At 50.4% G+C, this 21,132-nt stretch overlaps 1 protein-coding gene across 8 annotated transcripts in view; it reads left to right on the top strand.

The window, feature by feature from the left end:
* The window catches only part of hsf1 (heat shock transcription factor 1), a 105,842-nt gene extending 85,066 nt beyond the window's left edge, over positions 1–20,776 (top strand). For 5 of the 8 annotated variants that reach the window (XM_085987307.1, XM_085987303.1, XM_085987304.1 and 2 more), the window contains 5 exons: positions 373–456; positions 5,100–5,205; positions 7,262–7,327; positions 12,368–12,434; positions 15,695–20,776. In XM_085987307.1, coding sequence (XP_085843433.1) covers positions 373–456; positions 5,100–5,205; positions 7,262–7,327; positions 12,368–12,434; positions 15,695–15,906 — 535 coding nt within the window. In that variant the 3' untranslated portion in view covers positions 15,907–20,776. The remainder of the gene's footprint in view (positions 1–372; positions 457–5,099; positions 5,206–7,261; positions 7,328–12,367; positions 12,435–15,694) is intronic. The other 3 variants (XM_085987309.1, XM_085987306.1, XM_085987310.1) reach the window with 1 other exon arrangement.
* The last annotated feature ends 356 nt before the right edge of the window (positions 20,777–21,132 follow it).

The raw sequence follows: 21,132 nt of genomic DNA, 5'->3' as shown, positions 1-21,132 counted from the left end.
TGTTGCCTTATTGGGTGGGTAATTCCTCACTCAGAGATCAAGATCTGTTAGCAGCAGCAGCCCGAGAGACACGGAAATTAATGGGAAGAGGGATTTAAACTTGATGTGTCCCGCAAGCTCCCGCAGTACACACCAGAGCAGCCCACAGTCAAAAAAGCTTAGACATCCTGCATTACGCCCTCAAGCAGTCTTTAAATAAATAAATAAATATATACTGTGTATCTGTTTAGTTTTTTGCCTCAAACATGGATTACTTAGTAAAGTAGTGTGTGTGTGGATGTGGTGCAAAATAATGTTGGTGGGATTTGGAAAATGGTTGTTGCTGTCTCCGCAGTGTAGTGTCTAGCATGATCTTCTGTTTCTATCTTTCAGTTTGATTCAAGCCCAGCAGATGTCAGAGGTCAATTGTGTTATCTCCAGTCTTTCCTCTTCTACTCACCCCAGAGCACTGATAGGGTTAGCATTTCTATTATACTGCTGTCTCCCTGATATGCACAACGTGTCTCGGTAGAAAATCTCCAGCTTAGCCGCCATAGGTTTGGGGGGGGGGGTGTCATCACTGCGCTTGTTTGAGAATTTTAATTACCAATACACTGCAGGGCGAGGGGGTGGTTTGAAATGGCACTAAGGCCAATAACCTCGCTCCATTCATCATCCTATTGCTGCACCAGTGCCTCACCTGTAACCACTAGAAGCTTCACTTTGGTGAGCTCTCCACAGGCAGCCCAGGAGAACAAAATTTGTAATCATACCGCTGAGTGACGTGGTGTGAAAATTTCTCACTCGCAATTATGCTTCACTGATGTTTTAGTGACGCCACTGAGAGCAATGCACAATATTCTCCAACTTCTAATGGACACGGTGATGTATTATCAAGAGAAAAAGCAGATTTCCTGTGTTGTGGATTTTTTTTTTTCAAATGTGATAATCTACAAAACCCTGTGCTAGTTGCTTGTGTTTAGTGTGTTCTGACCGCTCTTCTCATGATGCGCTCTCTGTACAGTGACTCTGTGTCGTGCTGTATCCATAAACCTGTGTGTGTGTGATGCGCCACTCGACCTGGTGAGTGAGCAGCCTCTGGCAGCATTGTCCTTTGTTGCACCCTAACCATTAGGTGTTGGACGTTCGTTTGTTGGTAGCGTCTTGGGGCAGAGATTTTCGTTTAAACACCTCCCTCACCATCAAACACTTCACTCAATGAGTTACTTTTCGAGTACATTCACTGTCGTGTAGCCATGTGCAGCAGCGTCCTACAGGCAGCCATGAGATGAATACCCCTGTTGGCGGTGTCGATCGACAGGATGGCTGTTGGCCAGGGCACCAGGAAAACCAAATTCTAGCACGCACGCCGATCACCGACTCCACACATTTCTTTGGGGTCTGGGATATCCTCCACCAAAATCATTTTAATTTTTACTTAAAAACGGTGCACTCTGGCCAATTTTGAACGATTTAATACTTAACCATGGGTAGAATTTTTAAAATGGAAACTAGTTAAAGTGAGGAACATTTGCTTTGCTCCATATTCAGCAGACCAACCAAGCCATCACTTCCCCAAAAGCCATGTCACTCTTCTCTCTCCATCATCTCACACTAGCATTTTCCTCCCCTTCCTAATTCATACTGGCACTCTTTTCCCTCCTGCACCCTCGGCATCATTTCCAATCCGACCTCTGGCTGTGAGCAGTGGAATGCTGCAGTGGCTGGGGATTCTCGCCATAGATTTGCGAAATCAAGATTTCCAACCCGCACACTATTGCAGGAATTCCCATGCACAGCAGCCCTTCGTCCTAGGGAAGGAGCGGGAAATAACCTGGGAGAAAATACACCCAAGTGCGTGCACTCTATGCACCTGGTTACATCCGTGGGCGGAACACCCAGCTCTTTCAATAGTGCAGTGGCATCCTTAATCATCAGACTAGGGATACGAGATCTCATCTGTTAACGCAGCACTTCTCACTGAAGTGTCAACCAGATCATGTACCCAACTCCTGGTACGGGAGTCGCAACCTTCTGAGCCAGAGGCACAAGTGCTACCAACTGAGATGTACACCAGTCCTGTTCTGAACAAATTGGACCGTTTATGTGTGTGCGCAACAATTTGGACCCCTACTCTGAAGATGCTGGGGATCAGCAGGTCCAGCCTCTGCCCTCTGGGGCTGATGTTGGTATTGATACCCAGTGCCAGCCTCTGTCCTCTGGGTGTGATGTTGGAATTAATGCCCAGTGCCAGCCTCTGTCCTCTGGGTGTGATGTTGGTATTAATACCCAATGCCAGCCTCTGCTCTCTAGGTGTGATGTTGGTATTAATGCCCAGTGCCAGCCTGTGCCCTCTGGGGCTGATGTTGGTATTAATGGCCGGTGCCAGCCTCTGCCCTCTGGGTGTGATGTTGGTATTGATACCCAGTGCCAGCCTCTTCCCTCTGGGTGTGATGTTGGTATTGATACCCAGTGCCAGCCTCTTCCCTCTGGGTGTGATGTTGGTATTAATGCCCAGTGCCAGCCTCTGCCCTCGGGGTGTGATGCTGGTATTGATAGCCAGTGCCAGCCTCTGCCCTCTGGGTGTGATGGTATTGATACCTAGTGCCAGCCTCTGTCCTCTGGGTTATGATGGTATTGATAGCCAGTGCCAGCCTCTGCCCTCTGGGTGTGATGTTGATATTAATGCCCAGTGCCAGCCTCTTCCCTCTGGGTGTGATGTTGATATTAATGCCCAGTGCCAGCCTCTTCCCTCTGGGTGTGATGTTGATATTAATGCCCAGTACCAGCCTCTTCCCTCTGGGTGTGATGTTGATATTAATACCCAGTGCCAGCCTCTTCCCTCTGGGTGTGATGTTGATATTAATGCCCAGTGCCAGCCTCTTCCCTTGGGGTATGATGTTGGTATTAATGCCCAGTGCCAGCCTCTGCCCTTGGGGTGTGATGTTGGTATTAATGCCCAGTGCCAGCCTCTGCCCTCTGGGTGTGACGTTGGTATTGATACCCAGTGCCAGCCTCTGTTCCCCTGGCTGTGGCTATTTTATACCAGGCAGTGACTGGTTCTACTCTCTCTGGGTAAAGTCCGGGTATTTTATACCAAGTGCTGTCTGTCGGCTGTCTTGTTTTGGATTCATTTAAATTTTCCCGCAAGTTTGGTCAGACCTGCTTCAGAATTTGATTCATTCCCTGCAGCAACTTTAATCTCAGCAGACTTGAGTAAAAACCTGGTTGTGTAAATTGGCAAAATAAATCTGAATTATCCAAAATAAAAGTGGCAAAGGCTGAGAGAGAAAGGGCTGGTTGGCGTACGGAGTGGAGACGGTCATCGCAGCGTACTGAAGAGTACCCGAAATGTCAGCCAGGCTGCTTGGGTTGCTGATGGACCTGCTGTGAATTTCCAGCTTTTTCTGTTGGTATTTCGGATAATCCAAATGCATTTATGCAATGATCTCTCGTATTTAAATATCCGATCAAAGGGGCAGAGTCAGGAAGCCCAGTGCTCTGATGGGATGTTTTCAGATGAGGGGCAGGCGGGGGGGTGGGGGGCACAGCGATGTCCCTCAGCTGAGACCGTCTGCACTCCCAGTCAGTGACTCTTTACGTCTGCACGTCTGTTTAATGCTAGCCAGCTCTTTGGTGAGGGTGGGAGATGAGGAAAGAAGCACCCAAACACAGCACTTACACACCAAGCCAACCAGAGAGCTGGGTTTTAGACATTTTTAGCACCTTTACCAACCAGTCCATTAGAAGTTGAAATAATTAATTGCCCTTTTTTGATTAAAACAAGTCCAGAGTAAGAAGAGGCCATTCAGCCCACTCCACCCAGAGTCCGTGTCTGATTATTATACTGTCACCCACTGCACTGCCCTACCTCCTGTGAACAAGTTAACAAGTGCTGCTATTAAAGTGTAAAATATAAGGGTGTGAAGTTCTTCTATTCACTTGGTGTGCCCAAGCCAGGCCCCATCTGCAGCAGAGGGATAATAGCCTGTTCCTTCTGATTTCTACCTGGGTCAGTCTTCATCAGGGCCCGGGAGGGGGAGTGAACCTGAGTCCCTCTACCTCTACGGTGCTCTACTAACACTGCAGCCTTCTATATCACATCACATTCCTTTTATTCTTTGATTTGTGTGTGTGTCTCTTTTTATGTTTCTGTTTCCGCGTATGTCTGTCGCTGTCTCCCCCTCTGCCCCTGCTTGTGTCTCTGCCTGTGTGTCTGTCTCTGCATGTTCTCTTTCTCTCTAATGGTTGTATTGAGATTGAGAGGATTATTTCTGTATAGTGGCTGGTACTGGCATGGGCTAGCTCCAAACACTTTGTATGTAACTGAACAGGGGAAGAGAAGGAAAACATTTTTTCGAAAAAGTTGGTGCACATGTGCATAGTGGCTCCAGGTACACCAGGCTGGAACGGCCTCACTCGTACATTCACACAGACCCCTTCTGGGTTTTTTTAAATACAAAAGTCGAAGACCAAACATTTATTGTCCCATTTTCATTCCTCAATTACCAGGCAACCACGTGCAAACCTGAACTATCTAGTACAAAACCAGGTGGATGGTGCCCTGTTTGTGGAAATTAAAGGGGTTTAAACTTTTAACCTGACGCTGACTAGATAAATATAACTCGTGCATAAATTCAGTAAGTTTTTATATACAAAATTCACATTCATTAAATCAGTTTGGACTGGCCACTTTTGGGTGGTGCTGCATGCTGAGACATCTGCGTGTGGAACAGTGGGCGCAGTTGATCCCCACCACCCGTTGCGTTCCCAATCTTGGCTGTGCAGACACACAGGAAGCGGCCATTTACCCAGCAGGAACCAGGCTGCTCCCTGAAAGAGGGAGGAAGCTTCGCTAGAGCCCGGTGAGCAGCTCAAAACTCCCAGGCCCTCAGCCACAGGAATATTGCGCAATAAAGTAGAAGAGGTGATGAGAAATTAGGGGGACAGCTCTTTTGTTTATTAATTTCACATTTGGCTATTTTTCTCCTGGAATTCTTTTGAAAAGGTGAGGAGAGTGATGCAGTAAACGTATCAAGGACCAGGGAACAGAAAATGTCTTGTATTTTTAAAAAAAATTAAAATTAGAGAATTACTTTTTCTTTTCTTCCCTTGTGTAGAAATGATCTCTACAATCACTTGGATAGAATTGATTCCAGTTTGGATAACCTACAGAACTTACTATCGGGACAAACTTTCAACATGGAATCCAGCACACTCTTAGATGTGAGTTTGTTTCCATCGTCTCCTGATTCTTCTGTTGTGATCTGTGAAGGTTGCAGGTTACTGGCGGGGAGGGTCGGGGAGAGGAGGCACCTCCTTGCTGGAGTTCCACAAGCCACCGCTGCCATCCCGTACCTCGCCCACGTGCCACCCGTGAATCCAGGTGTCAGCCGTGGCTCAGTGGATAGCACTTTTGCCCTATGAGTCTTAAGGTCATGGGTTCAATCCCCACTCCAGAGACTCGAGCACATAATCCAGGCTGACACTCCTTGTGCGGTAATGAGGGAGTGCTGCACTGTTGGAGGTGCCATCTTTTGGATGAGACCCTATTAAATCTATTACAATAGATTCAACATGGAGAATTCTTTATCGTTCCAACTGGAAAAATTACCAGCTGCCATTACTGTACCAGAGATTTGAGCACAGAATTCCAACTAACGCTCCAGTACAGTACCGAGGGAGTGCTGCATTGTCTGAGGTGCCGTTTTTCAGATGAGACGTTAAACCGAGGCCCTATCTGCCCTCTCAGGTGGACGTAAAAGATCCTGTAGCACTATTCGAAGAAGAGAAGGTGAATTCTCCCTTGTGTTCTGGCCAATATTTGTCCCTCAAACAGCACAGACCAGCTAACCTAGTGTTCGAGGATGGCTTTGCTTTATGGTTAGATATTCTACCTATTCCTCAAAACTAATAAGGTTCTTGAAACATAGAGGTCAAGCATTCGTAGCACTGCAGCAGTACTTAAGCAGGCATTTAAAAGATCGTACTTACAACCAATGTTTCCCCTATTTTTTTGGGGGGGGGTTGCGGTCCCTTTAAGAGGCTGTGCGCCTCATTCAAAGTTTCACGCAGGCACGAAATTCCACATTTGAAAAGCCAGAGCCACGCAGCTTAGCCGGAACCTGATAGTTGGGGACTTTACAACACATTACAGTTCTGAACTCAACATATAGATTGACCAAACTTTTTTTGTATCCTAACTATCTGTACAAACTGCCACTTTTTATATACATTTCTCTCACCTTGACTACGTGACAATTTGCATGTTTCTGCATTTGCACGATTATATAAAAAGTTCAACTACAACTCCATTATAAAGAGAATTTAATTCTACTGATCCCTTATTGATCACTTCAGTTAATGAGCTAGTTTCCTTAATGAGTTTTTGTTCCACTGGGCTAATGAGATTGGTATAACTCCCTTACTTCGTTATCTTATCAATAATTTTGCTCTTGTTACATACAATTGCTGCTCCACCATGTGAAACCTTTAATTATAACTATGCCTTTGATTCTGTGCCATTCAGCACCAGCTAATTATCCCATTCTACAGAAACCCCAATTTAAAAAATATTAACTCCGATCTTTTCCCTTTTTCTTGCCCAATGATTACAGCACCCTGAAACTTAGGAAGCAGAATCCAGTGCCACGTCTTTCATTTAAGCTCCCTCATTAAGTAGGTGATTACCTCCTATTGAAACCTGCCAGTGCTGTGGTATCACCCGTGGCTCAGTCGTAGCCCTCTCACCTCAGGGTCGTGGGTTCAAGTCTCACTCCAGCGACTTGAGTGTAAAATGACCGCTGCGTTTCCTACATTACAACTGTGACTACACTTCAAAAATATTTAAATAGCTGTAAAGCGCTTCGGGACATCCTGAGGTTGTGAAAGGCGGTATAGAAATGCAGGTTTGTTTTTTCTCCGTTCAATACTTCAGTGGTCACTACTTTAAAATTGAATCTTACTTCCTTATTTAACAAGAAAAGGCTAACATTGCTACAATATAAAGAAAAATCAAGAGCAGTATTACTCTAGCAGACTTCAAATCAGTCAGATTTACCCTTTCCTTACACCAGCGTGGAGTGGAAATTGTATCTCCTGGTCTTCCTTGAAGCACTTTTCTACATTAAACCTAAGCTATAAATCCATGGTAGTGTGATAGTGATCTGTATATCTGTGCTATAGCAGCTGGTGCCATTACCCACTCGGAAAGTATGGGGCGCTGTTTTTACAGTTTTTATGTAAAAGTTTGTAAACTGACTTTGGTGTCTTCTTTCTGCAGCTATTCAGCCCCTCGCTGTCTGCCGTTGATTTGAACTTGCCAGATGTGGAGGGTAACCTTGCGGCAGTAAGTAGCCAGAAGTGCAGTCCATGCTTGGTGCTGAAATGAGGAGGGAGAGACGTAGTGAAGTGGGCTGCACAGTAAGGGGGGAGTCCAGTGTATTCGGTTCCGTCCTTCACTATAACTCCGAGAGATGCGACCGTCGCTGCGTGGCCACATCGCTTAGAATTGCGCTGCTTGTCTGCCGAGGTTTATGTTCATGTATTTCTAATCTCGCTTCTGGGACTGTTACAAGTATGCCCCCACCCCTCCAATTCAAGCTAAACAAGATGGAGGCATCTGTCTGAGTGTTTCCTTTATGTGCTGTTGAGGTTTTGAAAGGAAGCCTACACTGATGAATGGCCCCACTGTGGAGCCCATCAAGCGGCAGGCGTGACTGTGTTGCACACTCTGCCGCCCAGGGCACTCTGCACTCTCCCAGACCTTTCAGAGGATTATTGTAATATCCTCTCTGTCACCAAGACCACCTACTTATATCTCCGTAACATCACCCGTCTCCCCCCGCCTCAGCTCATCTGCTGCTGAAACCCTCATCCATGTCTTTGTTAGCTCTAGACTCGACTATTCCAATGCACTCCTGGCCAGCCTCCAACCATGTGACTTACGTAAACTTGAGTGCGTCCAAAACTTTGTACCAAACCTGTTCACCCATCACCCCTGTGCTCACTGACCTACATTGGCCCCCAGTCCAGCAATGTCTTGATTTTAAAATTCCCATCCTTGTTTTCAAAATGCTCAATGGCCTCGTCCTCTCAATCTCTGTGGGAGTTGCAGGAGTTCCTCAGGGCAGTGTCCTAGGCCCAATCATCTTCTGCTTCATCAATGACCTTCCCTCCATCATGAGGTCAGAAGTGGGGATGTTCACTGATGCTTGCAAAGTGTTCATTTCCATTCGCAACTCCTCAGTCCATGCCCGTATGCAGCAAGACCTGGACAACATTCAAGCTTGGGCTGATAAGTGCCAAGTATCATTCACACCACACAAGTGCCAGGCAATGACTATCTCCAACAAGTGAGAGTCTAACCACCACCCCTTGACATTCAACAGCATTACCGTCACTGAATCCCCCACCATCAACATCCTGGGGGGAGTCACCATTGACCAGAAACTTAACTGGACCAGCCACATAAATACTGTGGCGACAAGAGCAGGCCAGAGGCTGGGTATTCTGTGGCAACTGTCTCATTTTCTGACTCCCCAAAGCTTTTCCACCATCTACAAGGCACAAGTCAGGAGTGTAGTGGAATACTCTCCACTTGCCTGGATGAATGCAGCTCCAACAACACTCGAGAAGCTCGACACCATCCAGGACAAAGCAGCCTGCTTTATTGGCACCCCGTCCACATTCACCCTCCAACACCGGCGCACCGTGGCTACAGTGTGTACCATCTACAAGATGCACTGCAGCAACTCGCCAAGGCTTATTCGGCAGCACCTCCCAAACCCATGACCTCTACCACCTAGCACGACAAAGACAGCAGATGCATGGGAACACCACCACCTCCAAGTTCCCCTTCAAGTTACATACCATCCTGACTTGGAAGTATATTGCCGTTCCTTCATCGTCGCTGGGTCAAAATCCTGGACCTCCCTCCCTAACAGCACTGTGGGTGTACCTTCACCACACGGACTGCAGCGGTTCAAGAAAGCGGCTCACCACCACCTTCTCAAGGGCAATTAGGGATGGGCAATAAATGCTAGCCTTGCCAGCGACGCCCACATCCCAGGAACAAATTTTTAAAAAACCTCCTGCAACCCTCCTGAGATCTCTGCGCACCTCCAATTCTGGCCTCCTGCACATCCCCAATTTTCATCACTCTACCACTGGTGGCTGTGCCTACAGCTGCCTAGGTCCGAAGCTCTGGAATCCCTCCCTAAACATCCCCACCTCTCACTCCTACCCAATGTTCCCCTTCATTGTTTTAGTGCGCGGTCCCTTTAACTGGCTGCACGGCCCATTCAAATTTTCGCGCATGCGAGGTTTCTTCCCAGTAGAAGCCAGTGAGCGGCCTGCACGGGACCTCCAGACCACCACGCAACTTAGCAGGAACATTGCTCCTACCCCCGGTGTAACTCCGCACAGAGCGAATAAACCCACGCCAGGCAGTGCCTCTACCCCCTATGTAACTCCGCACAGAGCGAATAAACCCACGCCAGGCAGTGCCTCTACCCACGGTGTAACTCCACACAGAGCGAATAAACCCACGCCAGGCAGTGCCACTACCCCCTGTGTAACTCCACACAGAGCGAATAAACCCACGTCAGGCAGTGCCTCTACCCCCGGTGTAACCCCGCACAGAGCGAATAAACCCACGCCAGGCAGTGCCACGACCCACGGTGTAACTCCGCACAGAGCGAATAAACCCACGCCAGGCAGTGCCTCTACCCACGGTGTAACTCCGCACAGAGCGAATAAACCCACGCCAGGCAGTGCCACTGCCCCCTGTGTAACTCCACACAGAGCGAATAAACCCACACCAGGCAGTGCCACGACCCACGGTGTAACTCCGCACAGAGCGAATAAACCCACGCCAGGCAGTGCCTCTACCCACGGTGTAACTCCGCACAGAGCGAATAAACCCACGCCAGGCAGTGCCACTGCCCCCTGTGTAACTCCACACAGAGCGAATAAACCCACACCAGGCAGTGCCACGACCCACGATGTAACTCCGCACAGAGCGAATAAACCCACGCCAGGCAGTGCCACGACCCACGGTGTAACTCCGCACAGAGCGAATAAACCCACGCCAGGCAGTGCCTCTACCCCCGGTGTAACTCCGCACAGAGCGAATAAACCCACGCCAGGCAGTGCCTCTACCCCCTGTGTAACTCCGCACAGAGCGAATAAACCCATGCCAGGCAGTGCCTCTACCCACGGTGTAACTCCACACAGAGCGAATAAACCCACGCCAGGCAGTGCCTCTACCCCCTGTGTAACTCCGCACAGAGCGAATAAACCCACGCCAGGCAGCGCCTCTACCCACGGTGTAACCCCGCACAGAGCGAATAAACCCACGCCAGGCAGTGCCACGACCCACGGTGTAACTCCGCACAGAGCGAATAAACCCACGCCAGGCAGTGCCTCTACCCACAGTGTAACTCCGCACAGAGCGAATAAACCCACGCCAGGCAGTGCCACGACCCACGGTGTAACTCCGCACAGAGCGAATAAACCCACGCCAGGCAGTGCCACGACCCACTGTGTAACTCCGCACAGAGCGAATAAACCCACGCCAGGCAGTGCCACGACCCACGGTGTAACTCCGCACAGAGCGAATAAACCCACGCCAGGCAGTGTCTCTGCCCACGGTGTAACTCCGCACAGAGCGAATAAACCCACGCCAGGCAGTGCCACTACCCCCTGTGTAACTCCGCACAGAGCGAATAAACCCACGCCAGGCAGTGCCTCTACCCACGGTGTAACTCCACACAGCGAATAAACCCACGCCAGGCAGTGCCACTGCCCCCTGTGTAACTCCACACAGAGCGAATAAACCCACGCCAGGCAGTGCCTCTACCCCCGGTGTAACTCTGCACAGAGCGAATAAACCCACGCCAGGCAGTGCCACTGCCCCCGGTGTAACTCTGCACAGAGCGAATAAACCCACGCCAGGCAGTGCCACTGCCCCCGGTGTAACTCTGCACAGAGCGAATAAACCCACGCCAGGCAGTGCCTCTACCCCCGGTGTAACTCTGCACAGAGCGAATAAACCCACGCCAGGCAGTGCCTCTACCCACGGTGTAACGCCGCACAGAGCGAATAAACCCACGCCAGGCAGTGCCTCTACCCACAGTGTAACTCCGCACAGAGCGAATAAACCCACGCCAGGCAGTGCCACGACCCACGGTGTAACTCCACACAGCGAATAAACCCACGCCAGGCAGTGCCTCTACCCACGGTGTAACTCCACACAGAGCGAATAAACCCACGCCAGGCAGTGCCACTACCCCCTGTGTAACTCCACACAGAGCGAATAAACCCACGCCAGGCAGTGCCTCTACCCACGGTGTAACGCCGCACAGAGCGAATAAACCCACGCCAGGCAGTGCCACGACCCACGGTGTAACTCCGCACAGAGCGAATAAACCCACGCCAGGCAGTGCCTCTACCCACGGTGTAACTCCGCACAGAGCGAATAAACCCACGCCAGGCAGTGCCACTGCCCCCTGTGTAACTCCACACAGAGCGAATAAACCCACGCCAGGCAGTGCCACTACCCCCTGTGTAACTCCGCACAGCGAATAAACCCACGCCAGGCAGTGCCTCTACCCACGGTGTAACTCCACACAGAGCGAATAAACCCACGCCAGGCAGTGCCTCTACCCACGGTGTAACTCCGCACAGAGCGAATAAACCCACGCCAGGCAGTGCCTCTACCCACGGTGTAACTCCGCACAGAGCGAATAAACCCACGCCAGGCAGTGCCTCTACCCACGGTGTAACTCCGCACAGAGCGAATAAACCCACGCCAGGCGGTGCCACTACCCACGATGTAACTCCGCACAGAGCGACTAAACCCACGCCAGGCAGTGCCTCTACCCACGGTGTAACTCCGCACAGAGCGAATAAACCCACGCCAGGCAGTGCCACTACCCACGATGTAACTCCGCACAGAGCGACTAAACCCACGCCAGGCAGTGCCTCTACCCACGGTGTAACTCCGCACAGAGCGAATAAACCCACGCCAGGCAGTGCCACTACCCACGGTGTAACCCCGCACAGAGCGAATAAACCCACGCCAGGCAGTGCCTCTACCCCCGGTGTAACTCCGCACAGAGCGAATAAACCCACGCCAGGCAGCGCCTCTACCCACGATGTAACTCCGCACAGAGCGACTAAACCCACGCCAGGCAGTGCCACTACCCACGGTGTAACCCCGCACAGAGCGAATAAACCCACGCCAGGCAGTGCCTCTACCCACGGTGTTCAGGGAGCTCCAAGATGGGCTTTTCTTTGAGGGAACCATTTAGGGATTTGCCAAAACAAGTAATTTATTAATTTTGTGCATGTTACTGACCGTTCTCTTCACGACTTGCCTTTACAGATGCAGGATCTGATGGGCTCACAGGAACAGAAATGTTCAGAGACAGATACAAGCACTTTGGATGCAGGTAATTTAAAAGGGGACCGTAAAACCTCCTTAAACGTGGACACGGCGAGGGGTCTCCCCAAATGCTCCGAATCTGAATTTCTTGCGCTGGGCGAGTGTTTCTTTGTAGAAGAAAAGGCTCGCATTTATCTGGCGCCTTTCTCATCCTCGGCAAGTCCCGAAGTGTTTCACTTCTGGAGCCTGGACGGGTGTTATGTGGGCAAACAATGCACGCAGCAAGATCCCATAGAACACAGTGAGATGAATGACCAGTCAATCTGTGTCTTGATTGCGCTGGTTGTGGGCCCAGTGCTGACCAGATCACCAGGGGAACTCCCTGCTCCTCTTCAAATAATCTAGCACTTGTACTTTGCCCAAGATTTTCTTTTACCGAACTAGCTACAAACTCTTACTGAATGGCAATTAAAACACCGCCTTTATCTTTCGCCTACTGATAGTGGCGATTACCAATTTTACTCCTCTCGAGCAGAGACGCTGAGTTTTATTCATTCATAATATACATGCACACAACAATGGGAGCTTTTACATCCACCCAAACCAGATGGAGTCTAAGTTTAATGTCTGATCCAGAAGGCGACACCTCTGATGGTGCAGCACTCTCTTCAGTGCTGGCCTAGATTAGGTGCCAAAGTCCTGGAGTGGGGCTTGAACCCACAAACACCTGACTCCAGGCCAAGAGTGCTGGGTTTTGTGTTTTATATTTTCACTTTGCTTTTTCCGTACATCCTCCTTCTGCTGCTCTCCGGAGACTTTTGTTTCAGCAAAAATGAAAGTGAGCGACAAGTTGCAGATCTGAAATGAAGAATAGGCAGAGGAGGGGTGGGAGGAGGCTGGTGTGGGGCATAAACACCGGCAGAGACCTGTGTGTGCTGCACCATTCCGTTTAATAGAAGTGGCTGCAAATGCCCAGGCGGTCAGTCGGTACCTGAGGCAGAAAGCCCAGGGTGACGTTTCGAGTGGTGAAGGATCCCTCCCAGACGTAGCCCCTCCTTTCCCCTTCAGATGCCGATTGTCCCGCTGTGCATGCCCAGTATTTTCTGTTTTAATTTCAGCAAAAAAACGAAGGATCATGGGTGGCTTTCTGTTCAGCCGGTTACGCACTTTGTCAGCTTGGCTCATTTGGTATCTCTCTCTCCTCCTGAGACTGCAGATTGTGGGTTTGGGCCACAGTCCAGGGCTTGACCATCTAACCTCAGCCAGTACTTCATTATTGCCTTGTGAGACGTGCCGTCCATTCGGAAGCCCGAGCCTCGCGGTTCTGGTGGGCGTTCAAGATCACACAGCACTATTCAAAGAAGAGCAGGGAGTTCTCCCGGTGTCCTGGCCAATATTCCTCCCTCAAACAGCACCACCAAAAACAGATTGATCGATGCTGATCGAGGGTTACAGAACAAAGGCGGGTAATTGGGGTTGAGCTACAGATCCGCAATGATCTAATTGAATGGCGGAACAGGCTCGAAGGGCTGAATGGCCTCCTCCTGTTCCATATGTTCCGATGATCTCCAGGGATGAACATCAGGGAAGGGGACGCTGGTCTCTTTGCTATGGAGCTGTAGGGATAGTGACATGGGGTGGGAATCCTGGTGTGTATCCTACACGGTACTGTGGAGCTGTAGGGATAGTGACACGGGGTGGGAATCCTGGTGTGTATCCCGCACCATTGCTGTGGAGTTGTAGGGATAGTGACACGGGATGGGAATCCTGGTGTGTATCCCGCACCGTGCTGTAGAGCTGTCGGGATAGTGACACGGGGTGGGAATCCTAGTGTGTATCCCGCACCGTGCTGTAGAGCTGTCGGGATAGTGACACGGGGTGGGAATCCTGGTGTGTATCCCGCACCATGCTGTGGAGCTGTAGGGATAGTGACACGGGGTGGGAATCCTGGTGTGTATCCCGCACCATGCTGTGGAGCTGTAGGGATAGTGACACGGGGTGGGAATCCTGGTGTGTATCCCGCACCATGCTGTGGAGCTGTAGGGATAGTGACACGGGGTGGGAATCCTGGTGTGTATCCCGCACCATGCTGTGGAGCTGTAGGGATAGTGACACGGGGTTTGAATCCTGGTGTGTATCCCGCACCGTGCTGTGGAGCTGTAGGAATAGTGACACGGGGTGGGAATCCTGGTGTGTATCCCGCACCATGCTGTGGAGCTGTAGGGATAGTGACACGGGGTGGGAATCCTGGTGTGTATCCCGCACCGTGCTGTGGAGCTGTCGGGATAGTGACACGGGGTGGGAATCCTAGTGTGTATCCCGCACCGTGCTGTGGAGCTGTCGGGATAGTGACACGGGGTGGGAATCCTGGTGTGTATCCCGCACCGTGCTGTAGAGCTGTCGGGATAGTGACACGGGGTGGGAATCCTGGTGTGTATCCCGCACCATGCTGTGGAGCTGTAGGGATAGTGACACGGGGTGGGAATCCTGGTGTGTATCCCGCACCATGCTGTGGAGCTGTAGGGATAGTGACACGGGGTGGGAATCCTGGTGTGTATCCCGCACCGTGCTGTGGAGCTGTAGGAATAGTGACACGGGGTGGGAATCCTGGTGTGTATCCCGCACCATGCTGTGGAGCTGTAGGGATAGTGACACGGGGTGGGAATCCTGGTGTGTATCCCGCACCATGCTGTGGAGCTGTAGGGATAGTGACACGGGGTGGGAACCCTGGTGTGTATCCCGCACCGTGCTGTGGAGCTGTAGGGGTAGTGACACGGGGTGGGAATCCTGGTGTGTATCCCGCACCGTGCTGTGGAGCTGTCGGGATAGTGACACGGGGTGGGAATCCTAGTGTGTATCCCGCACCGTGCTGTGGAGCTGTAGGGATAGTGACACGGGGTGGGAATCCTGGTGTGTATCCCGCACCGTGCTGTAGGGATAGTGACACGGGGTGGGAATCCTGGTGTGTATCCTGCACCGTGCTGTGGAGCTGTCGGGATAGTGACACGGGGTGGGAATCCTGGTGTGTATCCCGCACCGTGCTGTAGAGCTGTCGGGATAGTGACACGGGGTGGGAATCCTGGTGTGTATCCCACACCGTGCTGTCGGGCATCAGGCTGGGAGTGTCCACCTCACTCTTTGTGGTTGGTTGCAAAGTGACCAGCTGAGATCCACTCGCTCAGATCAGGGAGTGAACCTGGCATCTGCGGTCCTCGCACCGAGTGCTGTGTCTCACCGTGCCACTGAATCCCTCCCTGTTTATCTGTTGACCACTTCTGGCGCACTGCGCAATGTAGTAATTTGTGTTTTATGCCCTCTCTTGTCCAGGAAAACAAGTTGTCCAGTACAGTGCCCCACCTCTGCTACTGGTAGACTCCAACTCCAGCGACACAGGGGACCTCCCCGTCTTATTCGAACTCGGAGATTCGCCGTACTTCCCACCCGGAGGCGACCTGAGCCCGGACCCCACGGACGACGACCCGCTCTCCCTCCTATCGAGCGCCAACCTGTCACACACGAAGGATCCGCCCATCTCCTAACTCCAGGAGAGCCCACCCCACCCCCTCCACCCCCACTCCAATCGCTGGCCTGCTTGTTCAGGGCACGGCTTTCTGCTACAGGAAAGGACGCGGTACAAGAGAGTGAAACAGTATCTTTAACTATTTAATTTTAACCAGTTTGCGTTACTAGCCTGATAAACCTTTATCACAAGTAGAGAGCAGCCCGGGTACAAGCACAGGGAAGTGTCTCGTAGGGTTCCTTCTCCTACTTCTCCTGTTAAATCCCGATTTTCAGTGATTAAGGACGAGATCAATGATTGCAGGCTGCAATTTTACAGTCTTGTTTCTTCCCCGCCCCCTACCCTCCTCTTTGAGAGACAGAAAGAAGTTAGGCCTCCATCATCCTAACACCAGCTTCTGTCCGAGGGAAAGTTGGAAACCACTATCATTTTTCTCCTTGGGTGAAGAGAGATGATTTTGTTATTTTGTTTAATTTCCTTTTGTGTTGTACCCCTTCTCCACCCCTTCCTCCTCCCCCGCCCCCCCCCCACACCTTGCCTCCACTGTCCTCGGTTTTGTATATTTACACTTTAATCCAGTTGCTGATAACTGAAGATGTATTTTTGATTCGTATATTATTAAAAAAAAAAAAGTTTTTTTAAAAAAAGAAGTTAATATTCTAGCTGGTACTCTAAAGCCTGTGATGCTGTGGTAGAAAGGAGGTTTATTTTTTATACGCTATATTTTGGAAGCTTATAAAACGGTTTTGTCAAGAATCCGCAATTGGAACGTAGAGAAGAAAAATCTTTGTTTTAACAAAACTAGTCTGATCCATGCGCATCTCATCTCCATTTCTCACACTCGCGACGCACACACATCCACATTGCTGACAAGCTCAATCCATTAAACTCTTCTTCCCAGCACTGGTGATGGGTTATTTCAATTGAATGTAGGCAGGGTCCCTACCAGTAATATAACTGCTGTGTGAGAGGGTTTGGTTCTTAGGACTTGAGCCCGCAATCTCGACTGACACCCCGGTGCAATCCTGAGGGAGCGCAGTCTTTCGGGTGTGATGTTAGACCTGCCGGTTTAGGTGGACATCGAAGAGCCCATGGCATTTTCCAAAGAAAAGCAGACTTCTCCCAGTTAGCCTGGCCGAAATTTATCCCCCAACCACCCCCCCCCCCCCTCCCCAACCTGGAAATTGAAATAGACTGTGGAATGTCAATTAGCGCCTGAAAGTGAGTATTTGAACAGTCCAATTGGAGTTTTACTCTGTATCTAACCCGTGCTGTACCTGCCCTGGGAGTGTTTGATGGGACAGTGTAGAGGGAGCTTTACTCTGTATCTAACCCGTGCTGTACCTGCCCTGGGAGTGTTTGATGGGACAGTGTAGAGGGAGCTTTACTCTGTATCTAACCCGTGCTGTACCTGCCCTGGGAGTGTTTGATGGGACAGTGTAGAGGGAGCTTTACTCTGTATCTAACCCGTGCTGTACCTGCCCTGGGAGTGTTTGATGGGACAGTGTAGAGGGAGCTTTACTCTGCATCTAACCCATGCTGTACCTGCCCTGGGAGTGTTTGTAATGCCATTTTTCAGATAAGACATTGAACGGTCCGCCTGTTCAGGTGGGCATTAAGGAACCCATGGCACTATCCGGAGAGCAAAGGAAGTCTCCCCCGGTGTCCAGGTCAGCATTCATCCCTCAACCAACAGGAGCAAAAACAAATTAACTGGTTGTTCAACTCAGTTATTTTCTTTGACGATTGGCCTGTCACCATTTGTAAATAACACCCCCATTATAAGAAATATATTCCCGGCTGTACTGTGACCAATGCTGCGGGTGATGTAGACTCAGATCGATAGACCTGGAGCTGAGGTGCAGCCGCTCTGCCTGGTTCCTTGGCTGGCTCATTCTTCTCGTTGGGTTCTTTGGGTTGATTTTAAATCAGGTTTACGAGTCTCAGCACAATTTTCAAAAGGTTTGTTTCCCAGTTTAATTCTGATCCTCAGCTCCGTGAGCTAACATTGGCAGGTTTCAGGGGTATCTCTCATGCTTGGAGAGATCTGGCAAACCGAGGCGGCACGGTTTCCTGCAAGGGAGGAAGATAAAGAAGGAACTTGCATTTCTATAGCGTCTTTCACAACCTCAGGATCTCCCAAAGGCGCTTCACAGCCAATTAAGTGCTTTTGAAGTGTAGTCACTGCAAAATGTAGGAAACGCAGCTGTCAGTTTGTGCACAGCAAGCTCCTACAAACAGCAGTGAAATAATAGCCAGACAATCTGTTTTATGTGTTGGTTGAAGGATAAATACTGGCCAGGACACCAGGGCGAATTCGCCTGCTGCTCTTCGAATAGCGGCCGTGGGATCTTTTCTATCCACCTGAAGAAGAGGGGGCCTCGGTTTAACGTTCCATCTGAAAGATGATACCTCCGACAGTGCAGCGCTCCTTCAGTACTGCCCCTCCGACAGTGCAGCGCTCCCTCGGTACTGCCCCTCCGACAGTGCAGCGCTCCCTCGGTACTGCCCCTCCGACAGTGCAGCGCTCCCTCGGTACTGCCCCTCCAACAGTGCAGCCCTCCCTCGGTACTGACCCTCCCACAGTACGGCGCTCCATCAGTACTGCCCCTCCATCAGTGCAGCGCTCCCTCAGTACTGCCCCTCTGACAGTGCAGCCCTCCCTCGGTGCTGCCCCTCCAACAGTGCAGCACTCCCTCAGTACTGCCCCTCCGACAGTGCAGCGCTCCCTCGGTACTGCCCCTCCGACAGTGCAGCACTCCTTCAGTACTGCCCCTCCATCAGTGCAGCGCTCCCTCAGTACTGCCCCTCTGACAGTGCAGCCCTCCCTCGGTGCTGCCCCTCCAACAGTGCAGCACTCCCTCGGTACCGCCCCTCCGACAGTGCAGCACTCCCTCAGAACTGCCCTTCTGCAACGCTCCCTCAGTACTGCCCCTCTGACAGTGCAACGCTCCCTCAGTATTGCCCCTCCAACAGTGCAGCACTCCCTCAGTACTGCATAGGTGTGTTGGCCTAGATTTTGAACTCAAGTCTCTGGGTCTGCACTCACTGTTAGTGCCGGCCTTGTGTTTCTCCATGTAAGGACAGCAGGGCAATAATCGAGAGCACAATCCTCGTTCACCACCTGGTTGAGTGCTGCCTGACCCCTGATCGAGCAGCTTCACTGCCTGTTCTGTTATCAGTGGGAGTGAGGGCTGGAGCAGTAAAAGGGAAGCAGTTGGTGATCCTTTGGGTTGGGAGAGATGAAAAGGACAGGAGAGAGTCAGTGGCAGGTTCCAGCCAGTAGAAACTCCAAAGCTATGAAGAAATAGCTGCAGGAAAACCCTGGCCCCCTCGACCAGGTGTGAGGTGGGGAAGAGCGAATTGTGGTAATGAGCATTCAACCAGGACAGATGGCCGTTCCAGTTGTTGAAATGACAATCGGGATGGATTTGTCCAGTAACCTAACGGCTTGTGTTTACTGCGGTTAATCCTCTGCCAGTTCTGAACTGGCGCTACCAATTAACCGGACTCCGCTCCGGGATTTTACCCCACACCCAGGGGACGAGTGCCGCTGTTAAACCGACTAAACGTTTGTGATGAGAAATCATGCTGGCCAGGCTAGCCGTGCCAGGCACCCATCAAAGGGTCTGCTGCCCTGAATCAACAGACCGAAGATCTACGGTGCCGCTCGCCCCTCAGCATTGGCAGCCCTGTCCCGTTGACTGTTAAGTTTTAATCTGCATTTACACAAGGACAACTTGTAGTTTTAAACCGGTGATTTCTTTTTCCCCCTCTGTTTATCACTCTGTCTCTCGGTGAGCTCCAGTTCCACCGGTAGTGACGGCACTTTGTCGGGTGTCAGCCCAGACAGGTTATTTGACAATAAAGGGTATCGCAGCCACACACCGGACTTGCACACACAGCCAGCGGGAGAGGGGTTGTTACTGGATAGTGATCAGGAGCAGGGCATCCCAGGGCACTGAGTCCAATCTGCAGTTACTATTGCCAACTAACCGAGAGCAGCTCCCCACATCAACAGGCGCATTAGCCCCGGGTCCTGCTGATCACTTTACCCACCGGACCACACAAAGGCAGTTCAATCATCAGCTTGAGAGTGTCTGGGTCCTTTCACTCTCCTGCCTCCCTCCAGTCCCCCCGCCAACACGGCAACTAGAGTGATGGGAAGAAAACTGAATACAGGCTTTCCAATTTCCAAACTCTTGATGTTTGAAACATGCAAACCTGAAGGTCCTCAGTGAAAGCCACTTCAATACGTCCCCGCTCCACCCGACCCGTTGTACATTTTACCTGCATAACTAACGACACCTTTAACGTACAGGAATGGGCCTGGACTTGAACCGTATGTATCATTGTCCGAATACCTCCTTATTTAAAAAAATAATAAGCAGCGTTTCACATTCTTCCTCCGTTTAAATGCGTCTGGGTGTAAATTGATTTTATTTTGTACTTTTTAATATCAAACGCTGGCCTTCTGGACGTTTTGAGATTTAAAATAAATCAAGTGTATCTTTAAGAGAGCACGTGAGCGCACTGTTGTGTGTTACCCACTTTACTGTTTTCTAGTATCAGCAGTTTTCCTAGTGAACGACACTGTCAGACGCACATGCACAGCCCCCACACACGCAAACCCCCCACACATGCACATACTCCGCACACACAGACACCGTGTCCTGTTTTTTAAGAGGTGACGTTGCGTTCTGTGTAACACTGTCCACATTTAGTTCCAGTGACGATTGGCAGGTATGTGTATCGGACATGCACAGAGTCCTCGATATTGTATTTAACAGGTATTGTCCAAACTTGTCGAATGAGTGAAGGGGCTTTGAAATGTAGATAAATTGTAAGTGCTGCTGTTTTATGCCATAATAAAGAAGATTATATATATATATCTCTATCTAATCTAAATGTATATATAAAAGAAAAGAAACTAACACACTACCCGACATTTCTTTCTTCTCCATTCGATCCAGGATTGTTGATTTTGAACGCTAAGTTGGTGCACTTGGTTACATTTCACCTCTGGGTTCAGATGTAGCTCGGGCTGATGGGATGAAAATGTCCTCTTCCTGCTGGTTTAACAGAGTTAAGTTTGGACAATCTCAACCCAGTTCTTAATGGGCATGGGGCCATGGCACAAAGTTGGCCACTAATCATCTCAGAGAGACCACAAAGGTGGGTGAGCGGAGACGACATAAAAGACACGCTGGTGCAACAGGGGCCGCTGAGGGATATTGTAGGGAGC

The sequence above is a fragment of the Somniosus microcephalus genome, chromosome 5 (genome assembly GCF_052327205.1).
Source record: "Somniosus microcephalus isolate GS21.2 chromosome 5, FLI_Smic_1.0, whole genome shotgun sequence".
Classification (NCBI taxonomy): domain Eukaryota; kingdom Metazoa; phylum Chordata; class Chondrichthyes; order Squaliformes; family Somniosidae; genus Somniosus; species Somniosus microcephalus.
This window is presented reverse-complemented; position numbering and strand designations above follow the sequence as displayed.